Genomic DNA, 14040 nt, shown 5'->3' with positions numbered 1-14040 from the left:
TATGGGCCAAGAGGGGAAACACACCAGCCACAAAGGGGCTGGTGCGCCCCCCCCCCATATGGGCTGGCCAAATTAGAGAAGGAAAGGGGAAGAAGGAAAGGAAAAAGGTAATAGGATTCCCCCTTCCCCCTCTTCCCTTCCTACTCCGAATAGGAATAGGAAAGGGAGGAGGCCGAATTGGGAAGACCCCAAGTAGGATTCCTCCTACTTGGGGCACCCCCTTGGCTATCTCTCCTCCCCTCCAACCTATATATATGAAGGGGGGAACCGCTAGAACACACCACAAACATTGTTAGCCGTGTGCGGCGTCCCCCCTCCATAGTTTACGCCTCCGGCCATATTCACGTAGTGCTTAGGTGAAGCCCTGCGCAGATCACTTCACCATCACCGTCACTATGTCGTCGTGCTGACAGAACTCTCCCTCGACACTTTCCTGGATCAAGAGTTCGAGGGACGTCATCGAGTTGAACGTGTGCAGAACTCGTAGGTGTCGTACGTTCGATACATGATCAGTCGAAACAAGAAGAAGTTCGACTACATCAACTACGTTGTTAAATGCTTCCGCTTTCGGTCTACGAGGGTACATGGACACACTCTCCCCCTCTCATTGCTATGCATCTCCTAGATAGATCTTGCGTGAGCGTAGGAATTTTTTTAAATTGCATGCTACGTTTCCCAACAAGTGACATGAAGTGGGTCAACTGGACTATCATTGATGACAATGAAGATCACTTCCGTGGAGTTCATGAGAGCTTCAGAATGAATGGATTTGATGCTTTTGTGGGTCAGAAACTGACCAAATGGAATGATGATATGGTGATGCAGTTCTATTCCACAGCTCACTTTTATCTAGATGGCAAGATTGTCTGGATGACTGAGGGTACAAGGTACCAATCTTCCATTGCTGAGTGGGCTAAGCTAATCCATGCTCCTAAAGAAGGAGAGAATGATACTGATGTGTATGCCAAGCCCAGGAAAGGCCACAACTCCATGGCACACATGTACAAGGAGATACCAGATGATGCCTTGGAGACACACAAGTTTGGCTCAGTTTACTATCTTCTGTCAGGGCTGCCAACTATCAACACCATCCTAAGGCACACATTGTTGCCCAAGTCTGGAGATGACAGGATGATCAGAGGGAATTCAATTAACTTGCTGCATATGTTTGATGTGCCAGAGAAGTTCAAGGTGATGACCTTGATAGTTGAGACTATTAAGAGGACTGCAGCTGATCAAAATAGATCATGCGGCTATGCTCCACACATTCAGATGCTCATTAATTCCAAGGTGGGCACAGGCACATACTTGCTTGACAAAGAGCACCTTCCCTTGAGGCCAAATTTTGAGGATAACACAGTTGTCATGGATGCTTCACATCCTACTTCTATTGAGGCTCAAGAGAAGAGAGAAGGCGAAGGCAGAAAAGGCTTCAAAGATTCCAGATGCCTCAACTGCAAATCTCAAGACCAAGCAGGACCAGCTCAGCTATTTGCTTGAAGCTACAGTGAGGATTTAGAAAGGACTAAGCACCCTGACTCAAAACCAAGAGAGTCTTGAGAGAATCATTGAGACTAAGTTTTATGATCTAGACTTGAAGGTCACAAAGATTCAGACTACAGTTGAGCAACTTTAAGAAGAAGCAGAGGGGAGGGGAGGCAGAAGTACAACAGATGCTTATCAGAGGGTGCCTAGGTCACAAAGGTCTATAGTTGTGCCAGTCAGTGACACAAGGGCCACAACGTCAGCACCTGAAACCATAGCCTCAGTTGCCCCTCCTATGGCAACCCCTCCAGTTCCTCAGACAACAGCCGAAGGCTTTGCAGATGTTGTTCTCTCCACGCCATCTTCGCACTCCGGATTTCCTGGAGATCGTGCTTAGAGTTCCATATAGCACTATGCATTTTCAAGCTTTTTGGAAACTTATTGCCAAAGGGGGAGAAAGTGTATAGATCATAGGCTTCGATAGAGAGAGAAAGAGAGAGAGAGAGAGAGAGAGAGAGAGATAGAGTGTCTTGCTTCCTATTTGTCTCTCTTGCTACTTATTTGCTCATGTGTTTGCTACAATATTTTGTGCTTGTGTGTGAGATACTCTTATGATCATGTGGTTGATCATATTATGCTTGGATGATGCTATATTATCATTTGTGTATGATCTATCATATTTATCTTGGTGATGAGTGCATGTTATTTTTATTCTATCATTTTGAGTGCTCCACCAAGATGTATGTGACATGGAAGAGAAACCCATAATCCTAATCGATTGTGCATTTGCATTCAAAAGCAAATCATAAATAATGCACAAATTTAGGGGGGAGCTCTTGCTTATCACATACTTCTCAAAGCAATGATATATTCCATTCTTATTATCATATGTCGAAGCTTTGATCTATATGTTGTCATCAATTACCAAAAAGGGGGAGATTGAAAGTGCAACTAATCCCTGGGTGGTTTTGGTAATTCATAACAACATATAGCTCATTGAACTAATATCCTTTCATGATGATTATTTCAGTAAGTTTAATGATTGGCATGGCATGGACTAGAGATGTGGACCCCTCCAAATGCTAAGGACAAATATTAGCAAAAGCTCAAGACTCTTCATTTCTATATTAGTGATCCAAGATCACATTGAGTCGATAGGAAAGCCAATACCATTAAAAGGGGATGAGGTGCTGCTTAATGGTCTACTTGCTCAAAATGCTTAGTGATATGCTCCAAAGCCCTCAACCACTTTCTCAAATCCAAATATGTCCTAAACCTAAAGTCAAACTCGGGCCCACCGATTTGATTTATCCGGCGCCACCGAGTTCATTTGACTTAGCCATAGCCAGAAACCCTAATTAGTTCGGTCTCACCGATAGGGATCTCGGTCTCACCGAGATGGGATTGCAAACTCTTTGTTTCCCTTCGTAACATTTCGGTATTACCGAACGGAGCGATCGGTCCCACCGAGTTTGCCCGACCAACCCTCTATTTGCTTGTTACTGAAATCGGTCTCACCGAGTTGAAGTAATCGGTCAAACCAAGATTAAGTTTTGCCCTAACCCTAGCACATCGATCCCACCGAGTTGATCTTGTCGGTCCCACCAAAACACCTAACGTTCACATTTTGAACTGAATCGGTCTCACCGAGTTCATCTATTCGGTCTGACCAAGTTGGCTCTTTGTGTGTAGCAGTTAGATTTTGTGTGGAGGCTATAAATACCCATCCACCCTCCTCTCCATGTGTGAGAGAGCCATCAAAACGTTTCTACACTTCCAGCATTCATTTCCTGAGAGAGAACCACCTACTCATGTGTTGAGACCAATACATTCCCCTCTAGACCTACTTTCGATTCTACAAAGGATGAGATCAAGTGAAGCACGATTAGGTCTATTAGCACTTAATTAACAGTAAAAGGCAAAAATACCCATTCTAATTCTTGGAAGGCATGTGCACTGAAGCAGGCCCCAATTATTATTGTATGCATGCGAGCCTCATATTGTGCAGGTATTAATTGAGGGTATTATCAAGTACTTGCAGGTGGTTGTCATGTATACTAGTGTTGAGAAAATGATACAGACACTTACCCGCGTTAACTCCTCAAAAGCCTCTATTTTCTTGGCAGTGAATAATGCAAGCTGCGTTAAGAGGGGGGGAACATCAATTGCTCGTAAGCATGTAGCTGCAAATCAAGCACCTTCGGTGCAGAAATCAATATCAATTGCCAAAAATCAGTTACATGGTAATAATGGCGATCAGGAGTCTCGACTTCAATAGGTATGATTACCAAATTTGCATCATAGCATCTACATGGTAAAGCATTATTATCAAACACAAAATCAGCAAAAAGTACAAATATAACATTAATAGACAAGGCTGATGAGGCCCTTATAAATGAACAGATGGGAAAAGAGTCCTAGCATACCTATGGTTGACAAACGCCCGACATTCCCATAATATGCTAGATCAAGGCATAGAGCTTCCTCATCTCTTAGCAGCCCTTCAGAACCCCAACTAGCATCTAGGAGCACTTGATCCACATGCTTAGAATTTTTGGCTTTTCTCTCATGTAGTTCAAAACTTGTTAGTACCTCCCCAACTAATTCACGAATGAAAGCACCTTTTGGTAGCCCATCCAGCGTACATAGCCCCCAACCCTTCCCTTCATTCGTGAAAACACCTGAAACACGGAATAATGGTAGCTCATCTCCATGCTACAAGTTTAACACCAAAGTAAAGGGAACAAAGTGAAGTTTTGATTTGCTAGTGCTTACAAGAATGGAGCAAGAAACATGTTAATATAGCAAAACAAATGAATGATGTCAATGGCCATTCATCAGAGAACAGAATGGTCCATAAAGAAACTACTGATGAGTGATCATCATCCAAAAATGGGAAGCCACAAAAGTATAACAGTTGTGATAACCTACAAATGTTTTAAGATAGTACCTGAAAATTGCATGTTATCCCACATTGAATCACACAATTTCCACACTGCATGCCACAGCCACATTTACTCCAACATTCCTTAATGAATTTCTAGCAAGATGACCTTTACATGGATCCGATGAGGGCTTCATCATATATATTTCAAGAGGGCAAGCTTTATAGTAGAACTTATTATCCTTTTCTTGGAAGTGATTAACAACTATGCACTCATCAATTAATTCTGCCCTGACCAGGCCCTCTGGTGTGTATGCAATCCCGCCTCCAGTTGATCTTGCACATGCACATGGATGTGATTCTAATAAGCAGTTGCCTGAATAATCTGCGCAGCAATCCTCATCACCAATCCGCGCAAGTGAGGTGTTGACATAAGCACTTTGGAAAGTGAGATTCTTTCTTATGTAATAGAACAATTGCAGACAACTATCACTACCAAATTCGTTTACAATAGGTATTCTAACTCTTTCTTCTCCCTTCGTTATGTCAGCAACATCATGCAGCAACCTTTGCTTAAAAAGTGCTTCCTGAGGCTGATAAGCAACTACCCAATTTTGAAAGCTAGGTTCCAAGGATGATCCTACAGCAGCATTACCATTCCCATCAACAGCATGCTTACAAGCAATTGGTTTCACAAATGGAGCATATGTCTCCAAAGCCTATTCTTGCAAGCTGCCACCATTGTTTTGAGCTTCAGAATGCACAGCACGTGACTCTGCAACATATTGGCATATCTTATTCATCAGCTTGCCAACAGAAAAATCAGGAGGTAGGGTCTTGTATGAGCGAAGACATTTATCCTCAACTATTTTGAAGACCTTGTCCAAACTAATGCAGGCCTCTGAAGGGTCAAATTTGCATTTCAATGACACCTTCACCTCACCCAGAGTGGATGAAGCTACATCAAGTTCAACAAAAGATGCCTGGTGAGCTTTTGAATAGTAGACTCTACCCCATCCTTGACTGCATGTTGGCTGATGTCTGGATTTTGATCATGGTTAACTATGCTAGCTCTAGCATCAGAACCCCAAGTCAGCATATCCCTTGTTTTACAATGTTCAATTAGCATGTTGTCCCCACCTATTTATTTTTTATTTTGCAAATACAGTAGATCCAATTAGAACAAGAATGTTGTCAACAGAAACTTGTGACAAATTGACAATGGTCAAAGCAACTGCTACAATTGCACAGCCATCCAAAAAAGGAAAGAAAGCAACCAAGCAATGCTAAAATAAACCACATACATGCGCACCAAAAACCGTTGTAAGGACTTAAACAATTTGGTAATATCATAGGAAAAATGTTGAGTTTGATTTCCAGAGCATACAAACATCAGTATGAACTATAATTTCAACTAAAACTAACGCAAAGCATGAACAACTCTAGCCTGGTCTTGAAAGTACTGAGTGATGGTGAGATAATGCAAGTGGTATACCTGAAGACCCAGTATTGAGGTCGTTGGCAACAGGGGTAGCTGGAATATCAATTTCAGGTTCAGGTTTGGGCTCTTGTAAGAAGAGAGCATCTTAGGGATTTTCACTGACATCCATGGGTCTGTTGATGAGGGAGGTTTCATTATCACTGACATCCATGTCATACCGAGCGGCAGAAGGGTGTTGGTCATCTTGATCTGGTGTGACCGGCGTTGAGTTGTGAGGCTCGGACGCTTGGTCTGTCACCCGATGTGAAACCACAATTGGAAAGGCTAAGCATCAGATGGTAATTATACAGTAAAGAAACAGAAAGTAGCGTATTATTTGTACATGATGGCTAGTGGCAGGAATTGGTTGATTCTTTTGGCTATCCAGGATGGTGTCAGCAAGGATGCGGTAGCTCTCGTCCTTGATGGGCTCCTAGTTTTTGTCAAAGAGGTTGTAGAGGTGCCTCGGGACTAGCGAAACCTGCTTCTTGGAGAAGCCGAGACGCCCCATGGCCTCATACGCCTTTTGAGCCTTATCCTTGTGGGAAACCATGGCCTTCTTTTAATGAAATGCCCCACTACTATTTGTGTTGCAGAGAAGATGTGCATTATCAATTAATCAAAACCTCCTCATAAGACAAAAATAAATAAATTCGTTTATGAAACCCTAGGAGAAAAGAGGAATGCCCGAAAGTAGCGGGTGGATAAGAACCACACTGGAAACCCCAATCTTGGAAGGGAGGCGAAGATAGCATCAGGTTGTACCAAGAAATGTCATACAACCAGCAATAGTGGGAGAGGGAGGGAAAGCGGAATGCACCCACCTAGAGCAGAAGAAGAGTAAAAGAAATTGAAACTTTGGTGCCTACTAGAGAGGATTGATTGTCACACACCTGCACGCGCCAAGGGAAGGGAGTGGGTCAGGGTTCTGGAGCGGTGAGAATGCGAGTGCGAGGCTCGCTGGGGTTTCACTTTTGAGGTGGAGAGGTCCGAAGGAGGACAACGCCAAGGGAGGCGAGGAGGCGACGCGTCCGCAATGACTGCTGCCTGCTGACTTTTTATTTGGCCAACGATAGGTGCCGGTGCGCCGGCCCAAATTTGGGCCGGTCACTGCCCAGCCGCTCGATTCGGACACGTTGAGTCGTTGGATTAAGTCTTCTTTCCCCTATCTTCTTCTTCCCCACGCCCCATACTCGTACCTTGCCGCCGGTCGCCGCCCTCAGCTCCGGTAGCTGCCTATCGGTCTTGAAGCACCACCCCACGCGCTCGCCCGTCGCCGGCTTCGCTGTCGTCCGCTGGCCTTGTCGTCGTCGTCTCATGTCTTTCTCGTTGGATCCACGCATGCAGCAACTTTCGCCCGCGATTGCAGCTCCCTCACTGGCGGTGGCAGCTCCGGTCGCCAGCGGGCCTCGCTGTCGATCGCCGGCCTCGCCGTCTCCGTCTCATGTCTTTCTCGCCGGATCCACGCATGCAGCAACTTTCGCCAGTGGTTGCAGCTCCCTCGCTGGCGGTGGCAGCTCCGGTAGCGTTGGTCACCGATCGCAGCACACCGGCGATGGGCTCGCGAAAAAGTACTGGTTTGCTGGTGGCAACAAATATGTTAGCTGGTAGTAGCAAAATATTGTGCTGGTTCCAGCAAAAAATGATCGCCGGTGCCGCCACCATGTCGTCGTTGAAGCAAAATCAATCACCGGTTGTAACTTTTGTGGTTGCCGGTTGTAGCTTTTGTGATTGCCAGTAGCAGCAAAAACAACTTCTGATTCCAGCTCACGTCGGTACTCTTGTCCGCCGCCCTCCGCGGTTGCATCGTCTTTTCTACACGGTTCTAGGACTGACTCTATTGGTTCCAGCAAATCTCACTTCGCAAAAATCCGCCTCCTTTTATTTCCAGCTTTTTTATTCGTCGGTTCCAGCTTTTTATTTCGTCGGTTGCAGCGTTTTTCTTAGCCGGATGCAACACTTTGTAGCGGAAAAAGAACTTAATGTGGCTGGAGGTAGAAGAAAAGGTAACACATAAGACAATAGATAACTAGGGAGTAAAAATGGGCAGTCGTGTGGGACCTATAACATGCGCGTGAGACATGAGGGAGCGGTTTGCCTAGGACTGCGCCAGCGTGGCAAGAAAGTCAGCGGATACGCTGTGTTGCGCGCGCAAGTGAGCGCGGCCGGCCGAAAGTCCGTATATAACCGTTTCCTTTTTTTTAGAAATTGCTGCCTGCTGACTTTTTTTTTAATACCCGTCGCCATTCGGGCCTGCCCTTGTCACGGGCCTCCTTAAGCCCATAAAAGGCCCACTACTCCGTCCAGTCCGATAAAAAGGAGTCGTCCGAAAGGAAACCCTAATCGAACCGAATCGAATCCTCCAGTCCAGATCAAAACAAGGGAGCGAGCATGGCGTCGTCCTCTGCTGTGAGCAAGCGCGGCGACGCGGGCGGCGTCCTGGCTGCGATCTCGCGGTCCTCGGTGGCGGCGCACGGTCGCGAGGCCGCGGCTGTGGCGGGGAAGCTGCTGCGGAGCACGGGGAAGGCGGCGTGGATCGCCGGGACGACCTTCCTGGTGCTGGTCGTGCCGCTCATCATCGAGATGGACCGCGAGCAGCAGATGGTCGACCTCGACCTCCAGCAGCAGGCTCTTCTCGGCTCGCCGCCGCCCCTCGCCAAATAAATCCCTCCACTTTCGTCCGTCTTTGTTGCCTGCCGCTGCTGCTGATGCGGTCACATTTCGTTTTGCTAGTATCATAAGTTGTCAAGAATTTTATCACTAGTCTGTTTTGGGGGAGAAAGATCATGCCTTGTTGTGACTGCTCCTGCTCGGTACAATTATTATCGCAATATCACCGACTTGTCTTGAACTCAGTCCTGTGATACACAAGAGTGTTTGTTTGTGATGCCTATTTAGGTACATACTCGGAGTACATACATGATTGTCACAATGCCCTATCTCATACTTGTTGCTCTGATATTGCTACTTCCACCACCAGAATTAGCAGGGTAGGGAACTAGAAATCATTCATTGTTGCTCCTTGTACTGATCCTCGAAGTAACCAAAACAAGACGTTGCTCTTATCCCATGATGATGGCTCATCGGTTGTTAGGGGTTTGATTCTACCGAGATACTGATCACTAAGGAGACACATTCTAGTCTATATTGGCTGAGTCGGCTGATGGGTGCATATAACTCACTCCCAAGGTCATCTTGATTCCAAGGAATTCCATAAGTTTTTTGGAGAACTTGAATCTTTGTGAAAATTATCTTAAGATTCATTTGCACTCTATTTTGGAGGAAATCCTCTCAAACCTTTTGGTGGAATTCATTTGTTTCTCCTATGATGTCAAACACTTATCATCTAAATTCCTAGTCTTCTAATCCTTGGGTTTTTTTCTCATACAATCCATGAATGGATCGGGTTCCACTATCAAAAAGATAATGGAACAAAACACAAAAACGGCGTCTTGGCGCAAAGCAGGTAAACATAAGTAAGGTTATCCCAGCCGTAACTCTCCTGCCGCATGCTCTGCTAACAGGGGAGAGGGGGGAGCTAAGGCGAAGCAAAACAAGTTACTCAGTCTTGCTCCATGTCTTGCGCGTAGCTTCTGCATCATCTTCATTGTTTGAACCATCATCTCCCATGATCATCAAGGCACCATTTCCTCGCTCCCTCCTGCCATCCTCATATTGTGCCAGTGCCGTTCTCTGGAGTGCCATCGCACCTTGTTCCAACATTTCAGTCCCCTCATTTTACAAAGCTGCCCAATAGTTCATAAAAGACACAGCGTAGTAAATAAATTCAGCGGGATATCTTACAAGCTTAAACTCAAAACAAGCTCTGTAGCCCAACATAGGGCCGCCAGGCCAACAACTTGGAGTTAGGAATTTGGGAATCCACGAGAAGTATTGGGAAAAGCATCCAGGTCTATCCCCAGCACCAATAGTTTTGCTCACTATACTCCACACATCTATGTCGCAGCAACAGTGGAAAGGTGATGAATATTTTCATTATCATGTCAGAATCAACATACAATTTTTTTTGTTCAAAGGCAGTTTGGCTTTCCAGAGATGCCTAAATGATCTAGATTTTTTTTCCCTTTTTCCATAGCCAGATGGAAACATCCAGCCAGCCTCGCACTCTCAGCTCCCTAAAAAAGCTTTCAGCTCCACTAGCTGTCTATTTTGTTTATTGTTCAGCCATCCCCAAAATGTCATTGCTCATCCAGTATTAGCCATATCTCTGACAGTTTTTTCTTCTCATTACATAGTTGCAACAAGTCAGGGAAAATAGCTAGCAAAGGTTTATCACTGCACCATTTGTCACCCCAAAAGCCAGTCTGTTGTCCATTACCCACTTTCATCTTTCTCCCTGTAAGATACAGATTGATTTTAACTAAGTCAGCCCAGCATGGTGAATCATTCACAGATCCATGTATCTGATAGATCCCTTAATCAATCTTTTTTTCTTCTTACTATCTGCTGCCACATCCCTTCTCTTGCCCCCAATTCCACCACCATTTGCGTACCAAAATAACATTAAGGAGGCATTTGGTTACCTGCATCGTTTTTTAGCACTTTGCATATTTGTTCCACTTGAGCCTGATGGAGCTAATGCAGGCAAAAAACAATCATCTACACTTACTTTGGTTGCCTGCATACAAGCTGGGAAGCATTTTCTAACTGCCGTTTGGTTGCGTGCATTGGCTTGGTAGATGCAAGTGCCTGATGTTTGGTTGCATACTGGCAACATGGTCAACGCCTACACATGACACACTGAGTTACAGTAGAGTTTTTGGCAGTGTGATTGTGATGACGGCGTCAGTGTAGGCCGAGGAAGAGGTGATCGAGAGGAACGATACCGGCGGGGGCACCGGGCACAACGTGGCATCCATCTGATAAGGTTCACCTACACATAACACTAGGGACGCAGCAAGCAACTAGTTCGCCATGCCGCCATTGGACTTTGCACCGACTTGGCGTCGCGCTGACGTCCACCTTTCCGTCACTATCCCCGCTTTCCTGGGTCGTGTGGGGCCGTGCCTCCATCCCCGGTGACTGCGGTGGGTGTTGCCGCCGACGCTGACACCCGCGACGTCAACGTCCATATCGCTATCCCGCGGCTCTCCGTGACGAGCAAACACAGCCGCCCGCGCACCGCGGACAGGCGGAGGTGCTCGTCTCTCTTGACGAGCCAGCCCGGCGTTGCTGTCAGCGACGAGCAGCTCGAGGTCCTCGTAGAGCCCGGCGTTGCCACTGAGGCACTGACGCTGGACACGAAGTACCAAGTGGAGGCACGCATTGGGCAAGCTGGTGAGCGGGAGCATGGTGACGCGGACAGTGAGCGTGTCGCACGCGCGCATCTCGGGAGAGCTCCGCCTCCGCGCCGGCGAAGGATGAGCGGGCTGTCACGCGAGGCCACCGGCTTGAACGAACGAAGACTGCCGGCAAGTACGAACGTACACTGTTCCAGGAAAGATCAATCAAGCAGTTTGCTTGGTTGATTTGTACTCCCATTGATCTGAACGCTTTTATATTTCTTTACAGAAGGAGTACGTGCGGGTTTGAGGAACGAACACTGCCGGCGAGACGGAGCCGGAAGGCCTGCTCGAGGATGTCACGGCGGAGGATCCTGCCGGCCACGTGCAAGGAGTGGGAGCTGGGCTCCTCTCCCGGGAGGCGGACCCTCTAACTTAAAGAAGAAAAGTGTAATCATAGTGTAAAATGAAGAAGGAATGTTAGAGACGTTTAGCGGATTATTTACTATTGATATTTACTGTAGATATAAATAATCTATAATTGATTTTATTTCACCATCAAATTGTTTGTATGTAATGATTATGAATGTAAACATTAAATCTGCAATTTGCATATTAATTTAAATTATTTTAGCCTTAATCATATGGATTGCAAGAAGGAAAGTTAGAGGATTGTAGCTTCTCTAACTTTCCTTCTTAATGTTAGAGGATCTGGTTCCCCTCTCCCGAGCACTCTGCCTCGCATCCGAGCAGCCTCTCCTCCTCGTTGTTAGAAGGGATGGAGATGGATTGATGGAATTGATGTTTATTGCTTGAGCCTTGTGGGCATATATGTAGAAGTACATGATTTATTTGGAGTACAAGACAAACCAGAATATTTCCTATTCTATCTTATGTTTCAATCTAATCATGAGACTCAACACTCGCGTCGCGCCGGCCGGCGAGCCCCTGCGACGTGCCGCCGTTCCTCATCTTGTCCCCTTCCTCCCGTTCTCCTCTCTCTCTCTCTCTCTCTCTCTCCCCTACTTCTTCTTCCTCTACTCATCTCTAATTTTCCTCTTCTCTTCTGTCTTCACAGTCACACAGGACGCCATGGCTGCCTCGGAAGGTCACCTCACCTCTACGGTTGACGAAACTACGAACCGATCGCCAGAATGAAACCATGGCATCGATGTGCATCTTTTTCGTATAGACCTTATCTCAAATCGAAGAATCGTTGTGTAGATCAGAAGGGATGAAGAAAAGGAGATTAGGGAGGAGTTTAGTGGAGGTAGGAGAATAAACCACCTGCAGAGTTCCTATTCCTCATATATTCTCTAGTGCAACGGGACCAACAACACATGCTCGAGGTGGCTCGACCGCTTGCTGGAAACTGGTGATTCGATGGTTCCTAACAGACTTGACTGGGGGTGCTTTAAGTTTCATGTGGGCCAATATTTGTATGTGACACGGCTAACCAAACATGCCAAATTCTTCCCGCGCGGACCTGGTTAAGGTAGATACGGGCAACCAAACACATCATAAACCTCCCATTGTGAATACCCTACAATCCTTCTTCTTGAACTACACACTAGTGGCCATCTAACCATATGCTATTTTCTCTTCTTACACGTCCTTGCATGGAGAATCTCTTAATTGCTTTGTCCATCCCCCAATTTTAGTTTTAGGGAATCTCTACATCGAGAAATAGTACACAAGCATACTAGATAGACATAATTTTATCCTTGTTACTCTACCTCCAATTGATAAAGTGCCAGTCTCCCAACCCTCCAGTCTATTAGAGCAACTCCAACGCGCCGACGCAAACTGTCCACGCGCGTCTATTTGGGTCGAAACGGACACAAATTGCGGCCAACACGCGGACGCAAACTGGCTCGTCAGCAGTTTGTCCGCCACGGGCAGAGACGCCGCACACGTCCACCACACCGCAGATGCCCAGCTTCCATCCCCAACCGCAAGCCTCCCGCTTCTCCACCTCTCCCGCGAACTGCTCGCCGGAGGTGATTGTGGTCGCGTCGGCCACGCCCGCAACCATGGCCATCGACTTCAACGCCACACTTGTGGCCCATGGGTCGTCCATCGGAGGCCAAAGGAAATGATCGTGATGCGGAGCATCCTACGATCATCCCCATGTACACTTCGACTACTCTCCAAGCCCCAAGAGGACATACGATGTGACCTCGGCCATACGCCATTAGACACAAGATGAACTCACTCCTCTTCGAACCGTCACTTTCCATATATGAGACATGGTTACTACCTCATGCATTGTAACACCCCGGATGTAATTTACCTTATATATACTCCAACTCTTGCCGTTTCCGGCGCTAAGTTATTTTATTTCCTCGGGTTCAGGTTTTTGTCTCTGTGTGTTGTTGTCGTTGTCATGCATCTCATATCATGTCATCATGTGCATTGCATTTGCATACGTGTTCGTCTCATGCATCTGAGCTTTTTCCCCGTTGTCCGTTTTGCATTCCGGCGCTTCTATCTCCTCCGGTGGTCTTTTCTACCTTCTTTTAGTGTGTGGGCATTAAACATTTCCGGATTGGACCGAGACTTGCCAAGTGGCCTTGGTTTACTACCGGTAGACCGCCTGTCAAGTTTCGTACCATTTGGACTTTGTTTGATACTCCAACGGTTAACCGAGGGACCGAGAGGGCCTCGTGTGTGTTGCAGCCCAACACCCTTCCAATTTGGCCCAAAACCCTCTCCATCTTCTAGAGCGTTCGATCACGATCGCGTGGCCGACAACCGCACCTCATTTGGACTCTCCTAGCTCCTCCTATGTCTATAAATAGCACCCCCTCCGAAATCCATGGTTCTTCTCCCCCGAAACCCTAAAAATCCCCTCTCTGCGCGCCGGACATGTCCGCCGCGCCGGACACCGCGTCCGCCGCCGCCCGCGGCCACTGAGAGGCCGCCATGTGGCACCGGCCACTCCTCCC

General features: G+C 46.7%; 1 protein-coding gene and 1 pseudogene across 1 annotated transcript; one reads left to right on the top strand and one right to left on the bottom strand.

Annotated features, from left to right (window-relative positions):
* The window catches only part of LOC123153315 (probable inactive histone-lysine N-methyltransferase SUVR2), a 171035-nt pseudogene extending 164675 nt beyond the window's left edge, over positions 1 to 6360 (bottom strand).
* Positions 6361 to 8177: 1817 nt separating this feature from the next.
* LOC123154062 (mitochondrial import receptor subunit TOM9-2) lies at positions 8178 to 8767 on the top strand. Its single transcript, XM_044572865.1, has one exon. The coding sequence runs from the start codon at positions 8241 to 8243 to the stop codon at positions 8511 to 8513; it is 273 nt and encodes a 90-aa protein (XP_044428800.1). The 5' UTR covers positions 8178 to 8240; the 3' UTR covers positions 8514 to 8767.
* The last annotated feature ends 5273 nt before the right edge of the window (positions 8768 to 14040 follow it).

This window comes from Triticum aestivum, chromosome 7A (assembly GCF_018294505.1).
Source record: "Triticum aestivum cultivar Chinese Spring chromosome 7A, IWGSC CS RefSeq v2.1, whole genome shotgun sequence".
Taxonomy (NCBI): Eukaryota; Viridiplantae; Streptophyta; class Magnoliopsida; order Poales; family Poaceae; genus Triticum; species Triticum aestivum.
Note: the sequence above shows the minus strand (reverse complement) of the source record. Positions and strands in the feature narration are given on the sequence as shown.

What these genes read in the sequence shown, in the direction of transcription:
- LOC123154062 (XM_044572865.1), top strand. Translation starts at nt 8,241, where the DNA reads ATGGCGTCGTCCTCTGCTGTGAGCAAGCGCGGCGACGCGGGCGGCGTC.